Source organism: Anolis sagrei, chromosome 4, assembly GCF_037176765.1.
Source record: "Anolis sagrei isolate rAnoSag1 chromosome 4, rAnoSag1.mat, whole genome shotgun sequence".
Classification (NCBI taxonomy): domain Eukaryota; kingdom Metazoa; phylum Chordata; class Lepidosauria; order Squamata; family Dactyloidae; genus Anolis; species Anolis sagrei.
The window spans coordinates 7846333-7870372 of record NC_090024.1 but is presented as its reverse complement, the minus strand read 5'-3'; the positions used below and the strand labels follow the sequence as shown (position 1 = coordinate 7870372).

At 42.0% G+C, this 24040-nt stretch overlaps 1 protein-coding gene across 1 annotated transcript in view; it reads left to right on the top strand.

Moving 5' to 3' along the window:
• The window catches only part of ADGRB1 (adhesion G protein-coupled receptor B1), a 568132-nt gene that overhangs the window by 300530 nt on the left and 243562 nt on the right, over positions 1-24040 (top strand). Inside the window, exons 6-8 of the mRNA XM_067467249.1 lie at positions 2603-2768; positions 13593-13765; positions 16048-16212. Coding sequence (XP_067323350.1) covers positions 2603-2768; positions 13593-13765; positions 16048-16212 — 504 coding nt within the window. The remainder of the gene's footprint in view (positions 1-2602; positions 2769-13592; positions 13766-16047; positions 16213-24040) is intronic.

The following is a 24040-nucleotide window of genomic DNA, read 5'->3' as shown; positions in this document are numbered from 1 at the left end:
GAGCAGTTGGGCTTTATTTCCTGGAGGATGGACTGGTTGGATCTTCTCGCAGTCCAAGGCATTCTCAGAACTTTCCTCCAACATCACAGTTCAAAAGCATCTATCTTCCTTCGCTCAGCCTTCCCTAAGGTCCAGCTCTCACATCCATAGGTTACTACAGGGAATACCAGACAGCTTGTAAATCTACAACTCTTAGGTGTCAAGATCCAGATGCTTGTAAACAATGCCAGACACAAAATAAAGGTTCAAATACAGCTTTTATTAGAAACAAAGGATCAAAAATGCACTTAACAACAGTGCAGAAGTCCTGTGAGTGATTTGGCACCAAAAAGAAGTCATTACAGCAAACAAAAATATAATCCGAATTATATTGTAGACTTATAATCCGCTTTAAACAAAAAGTGTAGCAAACTGCTCAAAAATCAGGATATAGTCAAATTACAGTCACTGAAGCATAAAAATGCAGTTTCAAAACTTAAAGAAGGTTTTAGTCACCAAGATATAAGCAAGTAAATTCCAGAAAAGCCAGAGCGTAGTCAAACCGGTCCATTGGTCAATCCAAAGTAGAACAAAGCTGGAACACTGGATACACAGAAGTTCAGGAACACAGAAGTTCAGGAACACAGGAGGCTGGAACCCAGGACCCAAGGGTGAGAGTTGGCAGCGCAAAGAATTAAGTCCCATTAAGACACTTTGCTTCCTGCAACTAAATGTGCCAACAGAACCGCCTTATATCTCAAAGCTCATTGTCAGAGCCTGATGAGCTCCCCACCCTCTCATCATCGCTGTCACCTGCTCCCAAGTCCTCAGCTGAGTGCCCATCCCTCCACCTCTGCCAATTACCATCAGGGTTCAGATTCTGCCAGGAATCCCCTGGCTGCCAGTCCCCAGTGAACCCCTCAAACTCTTCGCTAGAGGTGGGGTGATTGCAGATGTCCCTTATTTCTTGCACACAGGTCCAATCCAATTCCTCCCCCTCCATGTCACTACAAGACCCAGAACTCCCTTCAAAACCCTCATCGGTTGATGCACTAAGTATTTACCGAATACGCTTTCTTTGCAATTCCCCTCAGGCTCCGGCTCGTGAGCAGTCCTTTTTACACCTTTTACACCTTCCTCATTCCTCCTGTCGTAATCTGAGAAGCCAGAACGCCTCTAAGTCAGGATCCCCCCTAAAGGGAACGATACTGCAGCGCCGAGGAGCTTTGGTGGGTCCCGGATAGTATCGGTATCACTTGGAGCCATGAGGATTTCTCTAATGTGCTGACGCTGCCGTTCTCCCTCTGACTCCCGAGGAGACCTTTCCCCTCTGCTACTAGAAGTAGCAACGCTGTCAGCACACTGAACTACAACACTTAGGATTCCATAGCATTGAACCATGGTCGTTAAAGCTATGTCAAACTGCATTCATTCTACAAGTGGAATGATAATACATTGTATTTAAATGTTTGTGATTATTTTTTGAGATCCTACCTTTCAAGGTGACCCATACCAAGGTTATTCAAAGGAGAAATATTTTAAAAAAGTTTATAATATGAAAACCCAAAGAAAAAATCATATGTAAACATACCACACAAACAGCTTCTGGCAGCCTTTGACAGTTTAAATATTGAAATACATATTTAAATGGTATTGTGAGACCAGATGAATGCATAAATACTATTAAATAGATATTGATATGCATGTTTAAAACCGAATTTGTAGGCAGGCACTGAAAGGAATTATGCATAAAATATGTGAAATTAACTTGAACTGGAAATAGAGGGATTTGCCCATTTGCATATTAAGCGGAGGGCCAGAAATGACCTCATGTTGGCAAGAAGCTCATATGAATGGTCAAATCATACAATTGCAAGAGACCCTAAGAGTCACCCAGTTTGACCCCATTCTGCCATGCAGGAATATACTATCTGTTCTGGTGGATGGCCATTCAGTCTCTGTTTAAAGCCCCCCCAGAGATATTTGAAACTTCTTTATAATGCCACAAACTACTATATAATTGCACATTTTCTCTCCAAATTAAATTGCACTTGTCTCTGCGTGTTTATAAAGAAAACCTTGATCCAGACTAGAAAATGTTCTCACTCTAATAGTCTAGACAGGTTGACCCAAGAAGTATCTTCCAGCTGTGTAATTTGATGAGAGCAAAATGGAAGAGCTTCACATGGAGCAGAGACCAAATGATACATGCAACCATCACTTGGAGAAGGTAGAACAACAAAACATTTATCTCTGTGGGGTTGAGTTGAAACACATAGATACATTGTGATGCTGACTGCTTCAGTGATAGCTCCCTGCCTGGATTTCTTCAAAGCAGGATTGGATAAATACACAAGGGAGCAGGTAAATCTATGGAAACATCCTGGATAACTTCAAAAAGAAACAGGATACATTCATAGAAGATGGGGCCATCAATGGCTACTTGTGGTCTCTTCCAAATCTATGATTTTAGATTACTCCAGTATTAGTATTTCTGACTGCCAATCATCCCATTTAAGTGTCCAATTGACCACTGTGTCAACAGAATGTTGGACTGGTAGCATTTTTGGTCTGATTCAACATGGCTTCTCTGATGTTCTTCTCTTCTTTGTTTCCCTTTCAGTACATGGGGCATGGGATGAGTGGTCACCATGGAGCTTGTGTTCATCAACCTGTGGACGAGGATACAGGGACCGCACTCGGACCTGCAAACCTCCTCAGTTTGGTGGAAATCCTTGTGAGGGACCTGAGAAGCAAACCAAGTTCTGTAATATTGCACTTTGCCCAGGTAAACTGGAAATAAAACTTCCCTCACTGGTCATCCAGTGAGGGGAACTAGCCAATGATTAAGACATTTCAAAATTTGAAAGTAAAAAAGATAGCATTCGGATGGTACATTGTAACCAACCTCATCATCATCATCATCATTTTAAGACATTTGTAGTCTGAATTTCTCTCTTTACTTTGGGGTCTCAGATTGTGGTTGAACAACAGAATCACTGAAGCCTTAAACTGCAGTATCGGAAGGGAGCACAAGGACCAATGTCCTGGCTTTCAAGAATATAAACTAAAGCACTCCTGAAAGATGTTTGGGACGTCTTTTCACTACTTCAGTCCTTTTACAGGTGTCTTTTTATGTGTGACGATGTGAGGGGAAAAATATTGTCTTTTAAATCTTTTTGCTACCTTGTATTGATGTATTTTCCCCTTTTTAAATTGGCTGGGGCTGTCTTGTGAGCTTTTATGTTGAGGCTTTTATATTATTACAAGCTTGAGACACTCTTGTAGTAAATAAAGTAACAAAGTTTATTTATAGCTTCTGGCTCCAACGCTTATGGTTACATTTGTTTGTTCTGTTACAATCTTGAGTCTTACATACAATATCATTCACTTAGTTAACTTTCCTATTAAGCTTCAGCTGTTTCACATCAACAACTATGTTACTTTTTCATACACTCTTGACAGAACTATATTCTGCCTTAAACCACACTGGCACTTCTTTATTTTCCTTAAAACTTAAGCTCCATTTTCCTAACTGCTTTTCTCTCACAGAAGTTCCTAACTGTCCTTCACAAACAGGAATCCCTAACTGACTTCTTCTGACTCTCTAACTCCTATTTTAACTTAACTCCGCCCCTTTGGAATGTTCAACTCTCTTCCCCCCAACTGCCATTCTGGCTCAGTGGCCCTTTCAAATCCTGGCCTTCACTCATCTGAATAAGACCAATCGGCTGCACGTATGCAAATTTATCTTGCTTCTACTGTTGCTACCCTATTTCTGCCAATTCTGCCACATTGCAACATAGAGCTATACAACAAAAATTTAATATAGATCAACACATTTGATCAACGTGTTCAACCAATCTGTTTTTGTTGTTGTTGTATGCTTTCAAATTATTTCTGATTTATGGCAACTGTAAGGCAGATCTATTATAGGGGCTCACCTAAAACCACTCAGTCCATTCCCATGGAGAAATGGGGAATCAAATGCTGGACTCAAGTGTCATAGCCCAACACTGAAAACATTACATGGCACTAGCTATCCATTTGTATTTGACAGTGTTTACTGCATTCTAAGGCAGTCAGTTTCACTGTCAAACAGCTCTTATGGTAAATAAATTCTTCCTAATATTTAGATAGAGCCTTTTGCTGCTCCACAGAATACAACACAAACCAATGGATTAAAATCACAAGCAAAGGAGATTCCATTTCACTCCGTCTTTCACATGACATCACTTCATATATTTAAAATGACTTTCCCATTATCTCTTCATCTTCTCTTGTCCAAGTTGAAAATGTGCAATTCCCTAATGGTTCTCCTATTACCTCTTCATCTTCTCTTCTCCAAGCTAAGCATGCCCAGCTTCTCTTAAGCTTTGGTTTCCAGACCTTTGGTCACCTTGTACAACCCTTTCTGGTTACAAATCAGCTTGTCAATATCCTCCTTGAGCTGTAGTACCCAGAGCTGGACAGATTTCCGAGATGCAATGGATGCATTAAGAACTCCATTGTTCAAGAGTTCTGAATTTTGCACAAAGAAAGAACACTTTTTCAATCACCTTCTATCATTTTGGATCTTCCTTCTTTCAACATAACCAATGCATGCGTGCAAAGTCATAGCACTGCATAGAAAGCAGTCTTGATGTGACAGCACATATGGCTGTGTGAAGATTCTTTTGTGTGGTGTTTTTCTAATGAGTAAGAGCACAGCAGGAGTGCAGCAAAAACATGGCACAGGAACAATCTCAAAACAATTGCATGTGTGATCCCATCATCAAAAGAATGTTACTTTTTGCCATGTAACTTCAGTGCATAGAATGACACAGCAGGGTAGGGAAGAGGTCAGCAAAGTGAAAGATCTCAAAGTTGGAGAAAATGACAAGTACTTAACATCTAGAGTTATTATTAGAAGTTCTTCTAATTGACTTAGAAAATGCAGCGTGAGCCATGGAAAAAATAAAATAATTAACCTTAGGTGACCAGGAGAGAATTTGGATGAGGAGGAGATATAAGAGTCATCAGAGAAGTTGAGAAGACTTCAGAATTTGCTCTTGTACACTTGGTGGACTTCCCTTCTCCCCAATTTTGCATGGGAGCTTCCTTAGTAATTTATCCACACCCTTTGCTTCATAAGTGATGGTACTTGCAGAACTGTTGTTTTGCAAATAAAACAAGCAAAAACAAACCCATAGTCAGCTTCTCCAAAAGGTGGGACCAGATTGTCAGCCAAAATAACATTGCAAAAGACCTTATGAGTGTGTCAAAACATCTCAAAATTTAATAAGGCCATGCTCCTTGGAGCTGGCCATGGTCCTGATTTCTTTTCAAAGTCAAATAAGGCAGCTGCAGTATGCCTGAGGACCAATTTTCTGTCCCTTCATGGACTGCCAAAAATCCTCCCCACCCAATTAAAAAATATATAAATCCACCTCAATTATGATTTTGAAACATTTGATATCTTTAATGCAAAAAGGACTGCAATATATTTTAAAAATTAGTGGCAATTTCTGGGGGCAGGAGAGACAACCTATGGAGTGGAAGGAGGCTGTCCATAAAATCTGGAAAGGTTGAGCACCTCAAAAGAGGTGCATGTATCTCCATAGCTATAGCCTTTTGCTGATGTTGACAGAAACTGTTGGCTTTAATATGCCCATTTCTTGGATGCTTGCCTTATTTAACACCTATAGAACCCACAACATTTTTTCAGTGCTGGCATAGTTATAGCAGTGGTGCCTACTCATGGCAACCAAGGTCATTAGCCACTCTGACCCAATGGAGAGATCAGAGTTGAGTATGAAGATATATTCTGCAGCTCAAAATAAAAGAGAATTATTTTTGAACTACATTGTCTGTCTTCTTGTCATACATCCATCCATCATATGTCATTATAGAATGCTACGATTGGGCCTCCAAAAAAATGTTAACCATACTTGTGCCATTTGAGGAATCCACTATCCGAGCAATCTTAAGAGGTGGGCATCTGATGTCTCCCTAAAGATCTCCAATAAAAGAGAACCCTGACACTTTTCAATAGAGTCTATTGCATTGCTCAATAGCTATTACCAACAGGATGTTCCTCCTAATGTTTAATCAGAATCTCATAACCCACCCACCCCCTGTCCGCGTCTATCTGTCTATCTGTCTGTTTATCTATCTATCTATCTATCTATCTATCTATCTATCTATCTATCTCCCTATCATCCTTGAATCTATTGGACTAGATTCTATCCCCTGGAGCAGAACAAACTAAGATTGCTTCAAATCCTACATGACATTCCTAGTATATTTAAAAATGGATCCTATGGACCTTATCACATGGGTTTCCTAACCTAGGATGCTGCCAAGATGCAGCCAGGATGGAGCCCACCAGAGCCCATCATATGATGCAGAGCTACTTCCAGCAGGGCTTCATCCCAGTTCTGTATATGCTACATCTTGGCAGCATGCTAAAAGGCAGTCCTGAGAACATGGGGGACTACCCGTGTTCTCATAGACTAAGCTGAGGACACCATGGAACCAAACTGGGGGCAGACAGGAAATGGTGTATGATGGTAATGGGATAATGTGAGGCAATGCCCAAGGCCTATCACCACTGCCTCACGTATTCACCCAATTGCCCAATGGATTCCCTTGCTATCCCCTGACTTAAGGACCTCCATGGGATGAAGTTTATATCACTTCTCCTCATCAGTATATAACCCATGTGTATCTCATTTTTTTCAACATATTTGTTTCTGTTGTTAAGATACTAGTCTCAGGAACCCATCGAGGAAAGTCAATGTCTTTTGCAGTGCACAGATACAAATAGCTGCCAAATGAGCACCGAACTGAGGAGGGGGAGTGACTGAAAGGTGACAATGAGGATAACCCATTACCTTAGTGCCTTCTCAGTTAGCTATACTTTAGTTATGGCTTCTGGGTTTTATAATTGCAAGCACTGAGAATTCACCACTGCAGGGAAAATGCAGTGGTTTTTATGCATAGAAGCACAAGAGAGGCATGAGCTGCTCTTTAGAAAAGAGCAGGGAGAGGTAAGAAGTTGAGAAAAGACCGTGGAATTGCAGCAAAGCTCCACTTAGATTGTGGCTTTGGCTGGTTTTGATTTGCTGCAGTGAGGCTGAGATAATTAAATGGCTGGACATTCAGAAATAAAGAATTGGCAGACTCCCGGGAAGTTGTTTTCCTTATACGCCCCCTTTGATATTAATTAAAAAGTGGGAAATTGGCCATTCAGGATGAAGAGGGGGTGGGTGGAAGAATTAGATGGAACATGGCAGGGAGCTATAGAGAAACCCATTGCAACCCACCTACCAAGGACAGGCAAGTGCAAGAAGACTGAGGAGTGTGCTTTGGTTGCTTTGAGGCTCTCAGTACTCGAAGGACTGCCAAAAATGCCCAAACAAAAGAAGTGATTGGAAGTTCTTTTTCTGATGCTGAAAAGCTGGGTATGTAAAATATTATACCATCTATTTGAAAGTTGTTGTTGTTTATTCATTCAGTCGTCTCCGATTCTTCGTGACCTCATGGACCAGTCCACGCCAGAGCTCCCTGTCGGCCGTCACCACCCCCAGCTCCTTCAAGGTCAGTCCAGTCACTTCAAGGACACCATCCATCCATCTTGCCCTTGGTCGGCCCCTCTTCCTTTTGCCTTCCACTTTCCCCAGCATAATTGTCTTCTCTAGGGTTTGCTGTCTCCTCATGATGTGACCAAAATACTTCAGCTTTGTCTCTAGTATCCTTCCGTCCAATGAGCAGTCGGGCTTTATTTCCTGGAGGATGGACTGGTTGGATCTTCTCGTAGTCCAAGGCACTCTCAGAACTTTCCTCCAGCACCACAGTTCAAAGGCATCAATCTTCCTTCGCTCAGCCTTCCCTAAGGTCCAGCTCTCACATCCGTAGGTTACTACAGGGAATACCATGGTATTCTATTTGAAAGAGGAATTGCTAATACTTGATTTCAGAAGAAGCAATGGGGAGTTGCCCTTTATAGAACCCTAAGAGTTGGAGGGACCATAACTTTCCTTCCTCCATCAAGGAATACACCATCAAAGTTCTCTAACAGATGGCCACCCAGCCTCTGCTTAAAAACCTCCAAAAATAAGAGAGTACATCACCCTCCAAGACAATCTATTCTCCACTCAGATACTCTTACAGTTCCAAAAAGTTCTTCCCAAAGTTGGGTGGAATTTCTTTTCTTATAATGTGAATCCATTGCTTTGTCTTTTATTCAGTTTATGGACACCTATGCTAGGGTGTTCTTGGAAAAGGTATATTTGAAAAGTATTAAGTGTTCGGGACCCTTCACTTCCACCGATATGGGAGGACCACTGCATAACTATAGGCGACTTTGGTCCTTTACTATCCAACCTATATAGCTGCATATATACAAAATACTTGATGGTTACATGGCATCTCCAAGTTGAAGCAGCAGGTAGTTGAATAGCTGAAGCTGTAGAGAAACAGTTGAGGTCTATTGACTTATATTTACTGCCTGTAACATATTGTGACATCAGTATTAATTGTTCAGTAATATTTTTCTTTAAAGAAGCAATAAATATATCTGTTTTGAGATAGTTTTTGAAAGCTGTCCATTTTTTGGAAGACAATTTAGTTTGGGGATTTATTTCATGCAAAATTTACAGCTTTTGTATGCAGTAAATAGAAAGTTTTGCGCATGGAACTTCATTTTTGTGCCAAAACTATATATATATATATATATATATATATATATATAGAGAGAGAGAGAGAGAGAGAGAGAGAGAGAGAGAGAATGATAATGATGTTTCCTCTGTAGAAAATGCTGTTTTCTACAAAAAAAAAAAAGTAGGGTGTTTGCACAGGAAAAAGTCCCAAATTGCAAAGATTTTCATCAGTTCGAGGTTCTCTTCTTCAAAATTTCCAACACTTGAGAAACACAGTTTTCAATGATATTCTCCAAACATTTTGGAATATATTTTTGAAACATTCACCCCTAGCTCCAGCAGACAAGAGTCCTTTGTCTCACCCTGGTCATTCCACAGATATATAAACACTTTTGCCTACTTCCAAAACACCTCACTCCTCTGAGGATGCTTGCCATAGATGCAGGCGAAACGTCCGGAAAGAACATGGCCATATAGCCCGGAAAAAACCCTACAACAACCCATTTTGGAATATATTTTTTTTCTTTGCCTGGACTAGAAGAATTTTTGTTTTGAGCCATCCAAATGTGTTATCTTCAAGTCATCTATTGATTTATAGCAACCTCATAGGCTTTTCTTGGGCAAGGATTAGTCAGAAGTCATTTTTTTCAGCTCCTTCCTCTGATGTACAAGGAAAGCACTAGGCCTGGGTAACAACGCAAAAAATTGTTTCTAAAATCGATTTGTATTTGGGTTTTTTTTTGTTTCGATATTTAAAATAATTACAAAATTTTCCTTTTAAAAAGTTCGATATTTACGAAATTTCGTAAATGGTAAAAAATTAACGAATCGATTTCCGAAACAATAACGAATCGATTCGTTAATGGCGGACGCGACCGCGAAATACGCTAAAAAACCTCCAAAAACTTCTGAAGCTTCCCTCTCCCTCTGTTCTTGACTGTTGGTGTGATATTATAACTTTTTTTCACTAATTAAACCATAAAACTGGCCCAGACATGCGGAAATAATAACGAAACGACCTCGGAACAATAACGAAACGAATACAATAACGAAATACGAAGCATTTACAAAACGTGTTTAAAAATTCGTTTTTTTAAATGATTGCTCCAGAATGGTTCGTTATCGTTTTGTAATTGGAAAAATTAACGAATTATTAACGAATTACGAATTAACGAAACGAAACCGCCCAGGCCTAGAAAGCACACCTGGGATTCATTGGTGGTTTCCCATCAAGATGCTAACCAAGACTGATCCTGTTGAGCAATGGTTCTCAACCTGTGGGTCCCCAGGTGTTTTGACCTACAACTCTCAGAAATCCCAGCCAGTTTACCAGCTGCTAGGATTTTTGGGAGTTGAAGGCCAAAACATCTGGGAACCCACAGATTGAGAACTACTGGTGTTGAGCTTCCAAGATCACATATAGCCTTTTAGAGTATTGTGATCCTATGGTCTTATGATTGGAATGAGTGCCTTTGACACTGAAAATTAACAAGCTTAGCAATGTTAAGCCTATCCCAACTTCTACCATGGCTCACATTTTGAGGCACCTCAGGCTATTTAACCTGCATGTACCTTGTTTGCTCCATTCTTGGCTTCAGGTACACCAAACCCCATACCTTTTAATCTGTATTGTTTCAGTGAATTAAATAATGTGCCATAGAGCCAGGAGTCATTTTGGTAACCCTATGGACATTTCTAGCCACACTGTTGGTTGGGAACTGACCCCCAGATTCCTTTTTGCTTAAGAGTTAATGAGCCCTGTGCTAATGAGCCGAAGCTTTCCAGAAATAATTAAACCCAGTCTGTCATGCCAGGAAGTCTTTCAAGATATATTGCATTCATAAAAAGGATTCATATTTCACCCCTAACTTGTACTTTGCATAAGGGTTTTTCTTTCTTTGCCAGTCGCATGATAAATTATCGCCGGTATTTTCTGACTGGAGGACTCCATGGTCTATTTGGGTAATTAAGTGGTGCAAAGAGTTATGTGCTCACTATTAGGCAGGAGTTGGCTGGATTCTTTCTGGCAGTACCGGTTTCCAGCAGGCGTGAGATTTTGGACAGCTGTAAGTGCGTGGAAATTTTTAAAAGTGGCATTTTGAGCTCAAAATAGTCACGTCTTGGCTTCCTTCTATTTACAACCCCCGAACAACCTGATGGTTTTATGATATTAGCTCCGGCAATGCCAATCATCAGTGACTTATGTGCATATTACAGAAGAAAGTGATGTTGAGCTGCCAAAGGCGGGCGGGAGGGACAAAAAACTCATCTTGTCAAACTCGAGGCAGCTTTGACAAGAAAAAAACAACAACACCAAAAGCAGCCCTGGGGATTCGGTAAATTGCTTTTCTCTAAACATGCTCTCTCCCTTCCCCTGCCTGCGTGTCTTTTGGCATGAAAGCTGCTCTTTAAATCCATGGGATGTTTATCTTTTCTGTCTCCTCACAGTGCTCAAGTTGTCTGTCCAATCTAGTCATCTCTGGCAGCTCAGGGATGGGAAACTGGGGGACTGGGAGCCAGTGGAGAAGTTTGCAGCCATTTTTTTCCTTGAGCTCTCCCTAGTCCCATAAACATATCTGAATTTTGTGGTGGAAATGGTGTGCTTGGGAATATGATCCTGCTTGGAAGCAAGTTTCCTGCTCTGAATGCATCATGTTTACAAACAGAGACATTACTGTTCTTCTGGTGGGGTAGGAGAAACACTGGTGATAGATTGGTCAGTAGCACCAGTTGGCCAAAGTAGTGGTGACAGGACACCTGTTCATGGCAGCAGCTGGACTTCGCAGAACACAGTGAGACTCCAGGGTAAACTATAGGGACCTCTTCACACTGGCCACTGGAATCACCACATATAATGGTGAATCCAGTGACCACCATCCCCCCGATGGCAAGTGCCGGATTCACCATGCTGTGTGACAATTCCGGCAGTCAGTGTGAAGAAGCCCTATAGTTACACCCTGGAGTCACACTGTTTGTGTGCGGAACCCATCACGGCATTCCCCCCATGGGGGGAAGCGTCGGCCATCTGGCTTCTCCCCATTGATCTAACATAGTAAGCCTCCTGTGTTGCTGCTGCAGTGTCATGCTCCACTTCATCACCCCTTTAAGCACTGAGTAGTAGTAATACATTGTGTAATACATTGTGTAATGGAAGCTGATGGGCTCAATTCTTAAAGGGACAATGAAGTGAAGCATGCTACTGATTCGTCCCTCATCTGATGAGGAGATAGGGGAGAAGCAAATTTCTGCCCATAGTCCATAGACTAGAAATGATAATTTTCTTCTTTTATGATTTTGGGGAGCTTCTCTTGAAGCATCTCCTTTTGTTCTGAACTAGCCAACATTATTTTCCAGCCACAATACTGGAGGTTTTGGACAAAAATGGCAGGGGAGATGAAATAGATGAGGAAAGCAGGTGGAATAATAGAAATTTCTTCTTGAAGGGATGCCTTCCTTTTGCTTCCTTGTTGCTACACCACTTCATGGCACCACCCTTGGGAAGGCTTCACCTTGCCTTCAGCGAGGCATCGAAGTCATGTAACTAATTGGATGTCTATGGACCATTGCAGAGTTCCGTATCCCAGATTCCACCAACTTCCTCCATCTCTCCTGGATTCCTGCTTCCCCACCTCCAAATATGAATGGAGGGAGGAAACTGTTTGGGGAGGGACTTCAATGAATGAATTTATTGGCCAAACCTATTGAAATATCTTTTCTGATTCACAAAAATGGAATAAATGTTGGGGACACGCAGATATCTAAGGGTTTCCTGAGGACCTCCAAATTCCAATAGCTGTGCTTCTGTCCTTCAACATTTTTTTCCATCTCCACTTCAAATGGTCCTAAGAGTATTGTCGAAGGCTTTCATGGCTGGAATCACTGGGTTGGTGTAGGTTTTTTCAGGCTATATGGCCATGATCTAGAGGCATTTCTCCTGATGTTTCGCCTGCATCTATGGCAAGCATCTTCAGAGGTAGTGAGGTCTGTTGGAATATATAAGAGTGTTGCTTCCTTTCCTCTTTCCCTTTCTATGGCATAGTCCTACTATTCTATTTTTATTCCCACTTTGATGAGGTTCTTTGGAAAACACAAACATATGCTTAATCTCCTTCAAATCCCTCATACTTCTCATTTGATGTCTAGCTCTTCTTTCTTTTCCTTATTCAAATCACCCCTGACAGATGGCCATCCAGCCTCTGCTTAAAAGCTTCCAAAGAAGGAGCCTCCACCACACTCTTTGGAAGCTTTTAAGCAGAGGCTGGATGGCCATCTGTCAGGGGTGATTTGAATGCAAAATTCCTACTTCTTGGCAGGGGGTTGGACTGGATGGCCCATGAGGTCTCTTCCAACTCTTTGATTCTATGATTTCACAGATGTGTGCAGAAGATACCAACCTTATATTGCCTATTTATTTAAATTCTTTCCCTTGATGGCCAGGAGTCCATTCAAACTACAAAAGGAGAGGAGTATGATTTTGGGAGCTATATGTAGCCCATAGACAGGATTGACAGGTTGAAAACTACAGAGAGCTCCTGTAGTTGTATAGGAATATCAGCAGGTGCTGCTTGTCATGGAACTAGATTAAAAGAAACAGCTGATGAAAACCACCTTTCTACATAACAATTCAAGGTAGAGGGATAGCCTTCAGTTTTCTCTTGGGCAACCTTAACTGGTATACAGATAGGATGAAGGAGAAAGAGAAAGCGAAAGAGAGAACGAGAAGGGTGAGAAAAACAAAAAGGCAAGATAGGAAAAGAGAGAATGGACTTGGAATGGCTTAATTATTACTTCAGTGGATATATAGCCTTTGAAGGCCATGGATCTCTTAGGGTTTCTACTACTAAGTAACCATTACTTAAGAAAGCATACTTTTTGCATTGACTTCCATAAAGAAGGAAAACTGGCAGGCTTGCTACCCTGCTGTGCAAAAGCGGTTTTCACATTCTGCCTTTTTTCTTTTCCTTCTTTGGGCCACTCAGTGGACGGCAACTGGAACGAGTGGTCCAGTTGGAGCTCCTGTTCCACCAGTTGCTCCAACGGGACCCAGCAGCGGACGAGAGAGTGCAATGGACCATCCTATGGGGGAGCCGAGTGCCAAGGACACTGGGTGGAGACCCGAGACTGCTTCCTTCGACAATGCCCAGGTTAGTCATATAAGGAACCACGTTCCTGACTTCCATAGTCAAGCCAGGCATGACTTTCCATGAAAGACTGATGATATCTCTCTTGGCAGCCTCGGCTTCTAAAGGTCAGTGAGGAGGTGGAAGGATGGGAAGATGTGACCTTATCCAAGCCTTCATTGTTCCTTCTTGGGTTGGATATGTCATGGCAATTGAGTTTATATAGGTCTTTAGCCCAGTTATGTTTGATGGGACATCTGTTTAATCGACCTATGTGCATTACACTTAGGAGGCTAAATGCCTGGAACAGTCCTGCTCTTGCTTTCACGTAAGATAAATGCTTTTGAAGGGCCAAAACACACCAGGATGCAACTCGAGCCTGTACTATACAAAATAAATAAAAATGCCTGCCACAGAAGTCTTAGAAAGGCCTAAGAATGTTTCTTCTGATAGAATTATATAGTTAGAAAAGGTCAGCAAGCCCAGTCCCCTGTTTCAGTGCAGGATCTCCAGCTAAAGCAGATCCAGAATAATTTATCAAAATACCTTTGGATATGGGAATACAAGGCCAAAAACTCTGCAGAAATACTTGCTTTCTCTTCAGTGGGGAGAAAAACTTCAAAATTATTGATCTTCCCTTAAAATAATAAATTATAAACTTTCCTGTTGCAGCCAAAATATGACATTGTAACTGCATATGTGCTTTCTGGAGAGGAGGGGTACACACTTTGTACAATGTGCTGAACTTTTATTTATCACTGTTGTTTCATAATGGTAAGTGGCCGTCAACATGCTTTAATTTTATAATACTTGCCTTGCTTTTTGCCTTTTGTGTGCTGGGAATTTTCAACTGAAAATAATAGTGATTGTAAACTGGTTTGAAACTAAGGAATACAAAGGAATATAAAAGAATATGAAGAAATACATTTGACACCCCCTCCCCCCCAACACACACACACATTTGTGAATTTAACTTTTGAGGATTTAATTGCTCAAGGATTTGAGTAATATGCTCTCTCCGGATCTTCCAGATCCTCCTCCAGAAGTTGAAGACCTCCCTAGGAGTCTAATCTCTAGGTCCTCCATCCTAACTTTATACTTTTGGTTGGCATTTACCATAAAGTGGTACTGGAAGACCTAAAGATCCCTAAATTTCCACTTTTATAAGGGTTCTGTGCTCCTAACCACAAGAAATGTAAAGGGTGAGATCCTACATTGCAGTCTATTGTTCATAATCTTATCAATCATGGTAGCGGGTTGCAAAGATGTGCACCTAGGCTTTGCAAAAGTGCTCCAATGTGAATTGAGCAATTCTGTTGTGCATTGACTACTGTTGTGCATTGAGTACTTCCAATGTGCCAGATTGCTCACTGGAGCATCATACAGGGAGCATACCACCCCCCTGTTATGTCAACTCCACTGGCTGTCGGTCCATTTCCGAACATAATTCAAAGTGCTGGCCTTGGCCTATAAAGCCCTATATGACTCCGGCCCAGCTTACTTGTCTGAACGTATCTCCCTCTACGTTCCACCTCGTAGACTAAGATCCGCTGGGGAGGCCCTGCTCTCAGTCCCGCCAGCTTCACAAACACAGCTGGTGGGGACAAGGGACAGGCCTTCTCGATGGTGGCCCCCCACCTGTGGAATTCACTCCCCAGCAAAATCAGATCGGCACCCTCCCTCCTTTCTTTCAGAAGAAAACTGAAGACGTGGTTGTGGAACCAGACTTTTGGCTAATGGATATAACGGCTCCTGAACATTGAATCAGACCATATGATTGTTGTAATGGAAAGGCTTTATGATTGTTTAACTAATGTTTTAATTTATTGTATTATATGTTTTAATCTTGTTATTATAATTGTAATTATTGCGGCATCAAATCGTTGCCGCTCTGAGTCCCGCAGCGGGGGTGAGAAGAACAGGGTAAAAATGTTGTAAATAAATAAATAAATAAACTGGGCACTCCTGTTGTGCTCTAGCATTTCCTATCCAGTTTCCAGATGTACAATAGTTCCATTGTGCATCAGGTCACAGTCATCACATCAGGTCACTCCACCATTGTGCTAGGGATGGACATTCATTTTAATGAGAAAACCCTAGTGAATATGTATGTGCAAAATGACCCAATACAATTCTGTTCACACCTAAGGCCATTAATGAAGATCTCGGTCCCATTTTAGCTAATAATGGTATATCTGAAACTACATACTTCTGGGGTGCATGGTAGACTTCTTAAAGGCGCAGTTTGTTTTTAGGCAATTGCTCTCTCTTTGTCTTACATTTTTATCTTCCTCCTCTTTCTGCAGTGGATGGAAAGTGGCAAGTATGGGGTCCTTGGGGAAGCTGTACTGCTACGTGTGGAGGTGGGACACAGAAGCGGGATCGGTCGTGCTACGGTCCTTTCTTTGGAGGAAGCGTGTGCCAAGGCACCAGAGAGGAGTTCAAGCAGTGCAACGAGAAAAGATGTCCAGGTGAGTATTCATCCTGGGGTAACATTGTTCTAAAAAATGGTCTTGCCAAAATGGAAAATAACTAAATCTAATTAAAAGCAAGAATTGATTCAGATGTTCAGATCTGTTTGAAAGCAAACACCATTCCCTTTAGGCTTTCTTCACTGGTTTGGAATATTAATAGAACAATATTCTGAACATGTGCACTTTCAGTGGCTTCTCAGAACTTTATCTTTCCCAGCCCTCCGCCCCCAATGTTAGATGCTAATCATAGAGCTGGGTTATGCAAAAACTTGCATGGGCCAGATTGAAATTCAGCTGAGCAACTAAAATAACTCAGTGATTAAAAAAAGAAAATCACAGTGGATGAGGAAATATATTCTTTGCCACCTGCACCAGTGGATCTGCTGGCAAGAAGTCAACTGAGGTCTTGTCCACATGGGCCTAATAAGCCCTATTTATTTATTTACTTTACTTTACTTGTATACCGCAGTTTCTCAGCCTAACAGGCAACTCAACGTAGTTTACAACAAAGGTACAACAGTCAACAATATACAATTTAAAACCATAAAAGCATAATACACAATATTGACACAACAATAACAACCCAATGCATCTCATTACTAAAATCGTGATCCAGTTTCGTCGTCCATATTACCATTCCTGTAATCATCACATTCATTGCACCGATTAACCAAATGCCTGTTTGAACATCCAGATTTTTAATCTTCTTCAGAACACCATCAGCGAGGGGGCTGATCTTACCTCCATGGGAAGGACATTCCATAGCCGAGGGGCCACCACAGAAAAGGCCCTGTCTCTCATCCCCGCCAGCTGCACCTGTGAAGCAGGCGGGATAGAGAGCAGGGCCTCCCCAGAAGATCTTAGGGTCCTGGTGGGCTGATAGGCCGAGATACGTTTGGATAGGTAGGTTGGGCCAGAACTGTTTAGGGCTTTAAAGGCCAACGCCAGCACTTTGAATTGAGCCCGGTAGCAAATCGGCAGCCAGTGGAGCTGGTGCAGCAGAGGAGTTGTATGCTCCCTGCGCTCCGCTCCAGTTAGTATCATGGCTGCCGAACGTTGGACTAATTGGAGCTTCCGAGCCGTCTTCAAAGGCAACCCCACGTAGCCCTACTCACTGTGTGTTCATTCTTGGCTGTCTGCACAATGGTCCTCTACTTCTGGTAGGTATCATAGGGTAAACCCAATTAATCCAGATTAGCCACAAAGTAAGAAAAGTCCAGGAATGCTCCAAAGTTTGTCTAAAACTCTGAAGCAACACAACAGCTTCAGTATTATTTGGACAGCAGAATTGAGTCCACATGGGACACCACAGCCATCTCCGTTTTCCCTGAGCTTATCATCACACCTTCTTGCTACTTCTGAAGGTGTCCACATGAGATACCTGTAAGAGCTCTTAAGGAGCTCTGTGGTCACCTGGGAGCAGCAATGGAGAGATGAACGGTAAGGGAACATCCAATGGGAGCAGTCCCACCCAGGATGGGCTATCTGCATTCCAAGCCGCCACAGCTGTGGAATCGGGACAGTACATGTGGTCACCAACAGGTTAACAGGCCAATGTAGATGAGGTTTGAGGGTGGTTTTCATCCTGGAAGCTCAAGGACATCATGGTATTCCTCCTAGGTTGAGAAGTCAGCTAATGCTGGAAGGACTATAGCTCCAACAATCCCCCCGCTAGCACAGTGTACTCTCTAAAACTGATTTCCCCCAAGCTCTGTGCTAGACTGACCATTGAATGCCATCTTCAAATGTGAAGATTCTCAGAAACAGAGCTTGGGACTATAGTTCCCAGAGTCCTCCCAACCAGCATGGGTAGGGAATTCTGCAAGATATAGACCTAAATGTTATCATTAGTCTCAACTAGCATAAAGAAGAATCAACTAAACAAAATTAACTGGATTTTACTTGCCATGTGTAGACTCCCCATTCAGCAGTCATTTCAGCAATTCTACTCCAGTTGACACTGACCAAATGAATTCTGGCTACTACTTGAGAACAATAACTACTGAAGAGTCCATAACCACCAGAAATATGTCAAAGGCTATGAAAAGCTAAGGTTAGAGAAGTTCCTTTCTGGATTGCACCTCCCCAAAAGCACCATTAGTTATGTTAATTGGAGATTCTGAGAGTGATAGTTGGAAAAGCTGTGGGATCCCCCTTTAATTTTCCGACCTAGGTTAATGGGGAGATCTTCCTTATTTTCTTTGTTGTGTCACACAACAAATATCAGTTGATATCTGAACAGGGTTTCAGGAGTCCAAATCCAAAATCCCTGGTGTGGCTACCAACTAGCATACGGTTGGGCAACTTGTAGTTCTAGGTTTACAAACCTTCCTCAGGCTCATCTCAACCAAATATAAGAAGCTCCTCACTTTGAGGGTGCATCTACACTGTAGAATTAATGATAGAATCATAGAATCATAGAATGAAAGAGTTGGAAGAGACCTCATGGGCCATCCAGTCCAACACCATTCTGCCAAGAAGCAGGAATGTTGCATTCAAATCACCCCTGACAGATGGCCATCCAGCCTCTGTTTAAAAGCTTCCAAAGAAGGAGCCTCCACCCCTTCCGGGGCAGAGAGTTCCACTGCTGAACGGCTCTCACAGTCAGGAAGTTCTTCCTCATGTTCAGATGGAATCTCCTCTCTTGTAGTTTGAAGCCATAGTTCCGCGTCCTAGTCTCCAAGGAAGCAGAAAACAAGCTTGCTCCCTCCTCCTCCCTGTGGCTTCCTCTCACATATTTATACATGGCTATCATATCTCCTCTCAGCCTTCTCTTCTTCAGGCTAAACATGCCCAGCTCCTTAAGCTGCTCCTCATAGGGCTTGTTCTCCAGACCCTTGATCATTTTAGTCGCTCTCCTCTGGACACATTCCAGCTTGTCAATATCTTTATTGAATTGTGGTGCCCAGAATTGGACACAATATTCCAGGTGTGGTCTAACCAAGGCAGAATAGAGGGGTAGCATTACTTCCCTGGATCTAGACACTATGCTCCTATTGATGTAGCTTGGCACTGCTTTAACTGCCATGGCTTAAGGCTACGGAATCATGGAAGTTGAAGTTTCCTGAGGCATCAGCATTTTTTGGTAGAGAAGGATAAATGCTTTGCAAAACATCAAGTGTTATGATTCTGTAGCCTGGTTTCAAACTGAATTATTATTATTATTATTATTATTATTATTATTCAGACACAAAAACACAGTTTGTCACAGCAAATGAGATCTATATGCTGGATTTCGTATCACAAAATCAGAAGTCGAACACTTCCCAAGCGTCTAGGACTGTGTGATGTATTTTTGAATGATGCGCGCAGATCCAAGTCAGGTGGCCTTTTGCAGTTGACAGATCATGATTTTGTCAATGTTTATTGTTTCCAAATGCCGGCTAAGATCTTTTGCCATGGCACCCAGTGTCAGGATCCAGAAGCCTTAATTAGAGCCAAACACAAGATAAGAGTTCAAAACACAGCTTTATTGTACAAAAATAGTATTTCAAAGCACTTAACTTCAGTGCAAAGAGTTCCAGGAGTAATTTGGCATCAAAAATAAAGCGATACCAGTAACAAAAATATAACCCGGATTATAGTGCTGCCTTATAATCCGGATTAAACTCAAAATTAAGCAAATCGCTTGAAAGTTGGTATAGCACAAAAACACAGTCACAGAAGATGGAAAAATGAAGTTCCGAAACGAGGAATTGTTCAAGCACAGAGTTATAAGAGTTCAAAATCCAGAAAGCCAAAAACAATAGTCAAACCGGTCTGTGGTCAAGCCGTTGGTAAACAAACGCTTAAATGCAGGAATCGCCGAGGAACAGGAATTCAGGAACACACGAAGCTGTAGGCCAAGGACCCAAATGCAAGAGTTGGCAGTGCAAAGAGTTATGTCCAATAAAGATGCTTTGCCTTCTGCAAAGTATCATGCAAACAGAATCCACTTTTATCTCAAAGTTCCTCATCAGAGCTTGATGAGCTCCCCATCCTTTCCTCATCGCTCTCAGCTGCCCCCAGCCCCGCAGCTGAATCCGCGCGCCCATCCTTCCACCTTTGCCAGCGTCTGCTAAGACTTAGATCCTGCCAAGAGGTTCCTGGCTGCCAATCCTTAGTGAACCCCTCAAATTCCTCACTGGAGGTGGATTGGTTACAAATGTCCCTTATTTGTTGAACATGGGTCCAATCTAATTCCTCCTCTTCCATATCACTCCCAGACCCAGAACTCCTTTCAAACCCCAGGAAGTCCTCATCCTCTGTTGGTGCACTAAGTATTTCCCGGATGCGCTTCCTTTGCAATTCCCCTTCGGACTCCGGATCGCGAGCAGTCCTCTTTACACCTCTGCTCTCCTCTCCATCCCCCATTTCGCAATCCGAGAAGCCTTGAAACGTGTCAGTATCACTTGGAGCCATAATGATTTCCCTAATGCGCTTTTGCTGTTGTTCTCCCTCCGCCTCCTGAGCAGACCTTTTCTCCCTGCTACTAGGAGTAGCAACGCTACCAACACACTGAACTACAACACTCAGTGTGCCGATAACCACTGGGACCACCTGGGCTGGTTAATAATAATAATAATAATAATAATAATAATAATAATAATAATAATAGATAATTAATTCTACAGTGTATATGCACTCCAAGTGATATTCCAGCCTTGAGAATAGTTATGCATTCCTTGATCAGTAAATGTTACTCTGCCCTATGATAGCATGGCACTCAGATCTTCTAGTGATCAAATTCATTGAACTAAAAAGCAGATTTTTTTTTTGTGCTGCAAAGGAGTGGGGAAAGAACATCAAACTCCCCTGTAATTTGATTTTTTTTTTGAAAAAAATACTAAAATGTGAAGAGGAGCTGGGTATAATTGGGTTAGATATTCAATTCTCCCAGTGCTGTGTGCCTCCTTCTTGTAAAAAAGGATTTTGCTACAAAGGGATATTAAAAATTAAAGGGATCACGATATTCCCTCCTGAGCAAAGGAGCACTCCTACACTCTCAGGCAAGATGGAGAAATGCATTTCTAACAAGCATCCCTAATGTGGTGTGTCATGCTTTGTTTCCCAAGAAGGTAGTTTAGCGCAGGAGGAAAAGTTGAAAGAGTGAAATTAAGGACATGGTGCCAGCATTTTTACCAGCATAGAAGAAGGCTAGGTGTCAAATTATGGGTTCATGTCCTCAATGGCTCTCCTTTTGTGTGGCTCCTATCATAGACCCATGGGTTTGGAAGGGGCCATCTAGTTGAAACCACTGTCTTGAAGGCAGTCATAGTAGTAGAAATAATAATAATAATAATAATAATAATAATAATAATAATAATACATTTTATCTCATATTTCCATTCCCCAAATATGAGGGTACAATATACAGTACATAAAATCATAGAATCAAAGAGTTGGAAGAGACCTCAAGGGCCATCCAGTCCAACCCCATCCTGCCAAGCAGGAATATTGCATTCAAATCACCCCTGACAGATGGCCATCCAGCCTCTGTTTAAAAGCTTCCAAAGAAGGAGCCTCCACCACACTGCGGGGCAGAGAGTTCCACTGCTGAATGGCTCTCACAGTCAGGAAGTTCTTCCTCGTGTTCAGATGGAATCTCCTCTCTTGTAGTTTGTAAGCCATTGTTCCGCGTCCTAGTCTCCAAGGAAGCAGAAAACAAGCTTGCTCCCTCCTCCCTGTGGCTTCCTCTCACATGGAGATATGGCTATCATATCTCCTCTCAGCCTTCTCTTCTTCAGGCTAAACATGCCCAGCTCCTTAAGCCGCTCCTCATAGGGCTTGTTCTCCAGACCTTTCATCATTTTAGTCACCCTCCTCTGGACACATTCCAGCTTGTCAATATCTCTCTTGAATTGTGGTGCCCAGAATTGGACACAATATTCCAGGTGTACACAATATCCCAGGTGTATAATAAGCAAACATCCTTGACTGTTTCATCTATCTACATCAGTGTTTCTCAACCTGGGGGTCGGGACCCTGGGGGGGGGGGGAAATGGGGGTGTCAGAGGAGTTGCCAAAGAACATCAGAAAACACAGTAATTTCTGTTGGTCATGGGAATTCTGTGTGCCAAGTTTGGTTCAATTCTGTCATTGGTGGGGTTCAGAATGCTTGATTGTAGGTGAACTATAAATCCCAGCAACTACAACTCCAAAATTTCACCAAACTCCACCAGTGTTCACATTTGGGCAGATTGAGGATTCATGCCAAGTTTGGTCCAGATCCATCATTGTTTAAGTCCACAGTGCTCTCTGGATGTAGGTGAACTACAACTCCCAAATTCAAGGTCAATGCCCAGCAAACCCTTCCAATATTTTCTGTTGGTCCAAGTTTGGTTCAGTTCTATCATTGGTGGAACTCTGAATGCTCTTTAATTGTAGGTGAACTATAAATCCCCGCAATTACAATTCCCAAATGACAAAATCAATCCCCCGCCCCAACCCCACCAATATTGGGCATGTCTGGTATTTGTACCAAAATTCGTCCAGTGAATGAAAATATATCCTGCACATCAGATATTTACATTACAATTCATAACAGTGGCAAAATTACAGTTATGAAGTTATCAACAAAAATCGTTTTATGGTTGGGGGTCAACGCAACATGAGGAACAGTATTAAGGGGTTGCGGCCGTACGAAGGTTGGAAACTACTGATCTACACAAAGGAGGTTCTCCAACCTCTTCTGCAGAAGGACTCATCCCTTGGAGGCCATCTATTTCACTGTTGAGCAGCTTTTACAGTCAAAAAGCTCTTCTGAAAAAATTAGGCAGAATCTCCTTTCATGTAATTTGAATCTATTGGTTCATGTTCAAGTTTCTGGAGCAGCAGAAAACAAGCTTGCTCCATTTGATACAAGACATCCCTCCAGGCAGTTGAAGATGGCTATCATATCAGCTCTTAGGTTTTTCCTATCCAAATTAAACATATCCAGTTCTCTAAGCCATTCCTCATAGGGTTTGGTTTCCAGACCATTCACCATCCTGTGTGTGAACACATCAGTGTTATTACACAGCTAATACTGGGATGTAAGTCGGTGTTAATTTGGTTCTCATGGGCAGGCATGAATGATTAATTTTCTCTGCTCTGCAGCAAAACTCTCAAATACAACTACTACACTTTGCAGTTCAGGATTTGTTCTGCATACAGAAAGAAAAAGATGGCATTGTGCTGAAAATAATATTTTGTGTAATGTCGAAGGCTTTCATGGCCGGAATGATTGGGTTGTTGTAGGTTTTTTCGGGCTATATGGCCATGGTCTAGAGGCATTTTCTCCTGACGTTTCGCCTGCATCTATGGCAAGCATCCTCAGAGGTAGTGAGGTCTGTTGGAACTAGGAAAAAGGGTTTATATATCTGTGGAATGACCAGGGTGAGACAAAGGACTCTTGTCTGCTGGAGCTAGGTGTGAATGTTTCAACTGATCACCTTGATTAGCATACAATAACCTGACTGTGCCTGGATTTTATTGGACACAGCATTTTATTTCGGAACACAGAAATGCGGGACCACTCTCACAACCACCATGTCAGACTACACAGAGAAGCCATTGAAATACACAAGCATGTGGACAATTTCAACAGAAAGAAGGAAACCATGAAAATGAACAAAATCTGGCTACCAATATTTAAAAAACTCTAAAATTGCAACAGCACAACAACAGAGAAGAAACAAACTAGGACATCTCATCACCTCTCAACAAAAGTTTGCTCCAGGCACAGTCAGGCCATTATATGCTAATCAAGGTGGTCAGTTGAAACATTCACATCTAGCTGCAGCAGACAAGAGTCCTTTGTCCCACCCTGGTCATTCCACAGATATATAAACCCCTTTTCCTAGTT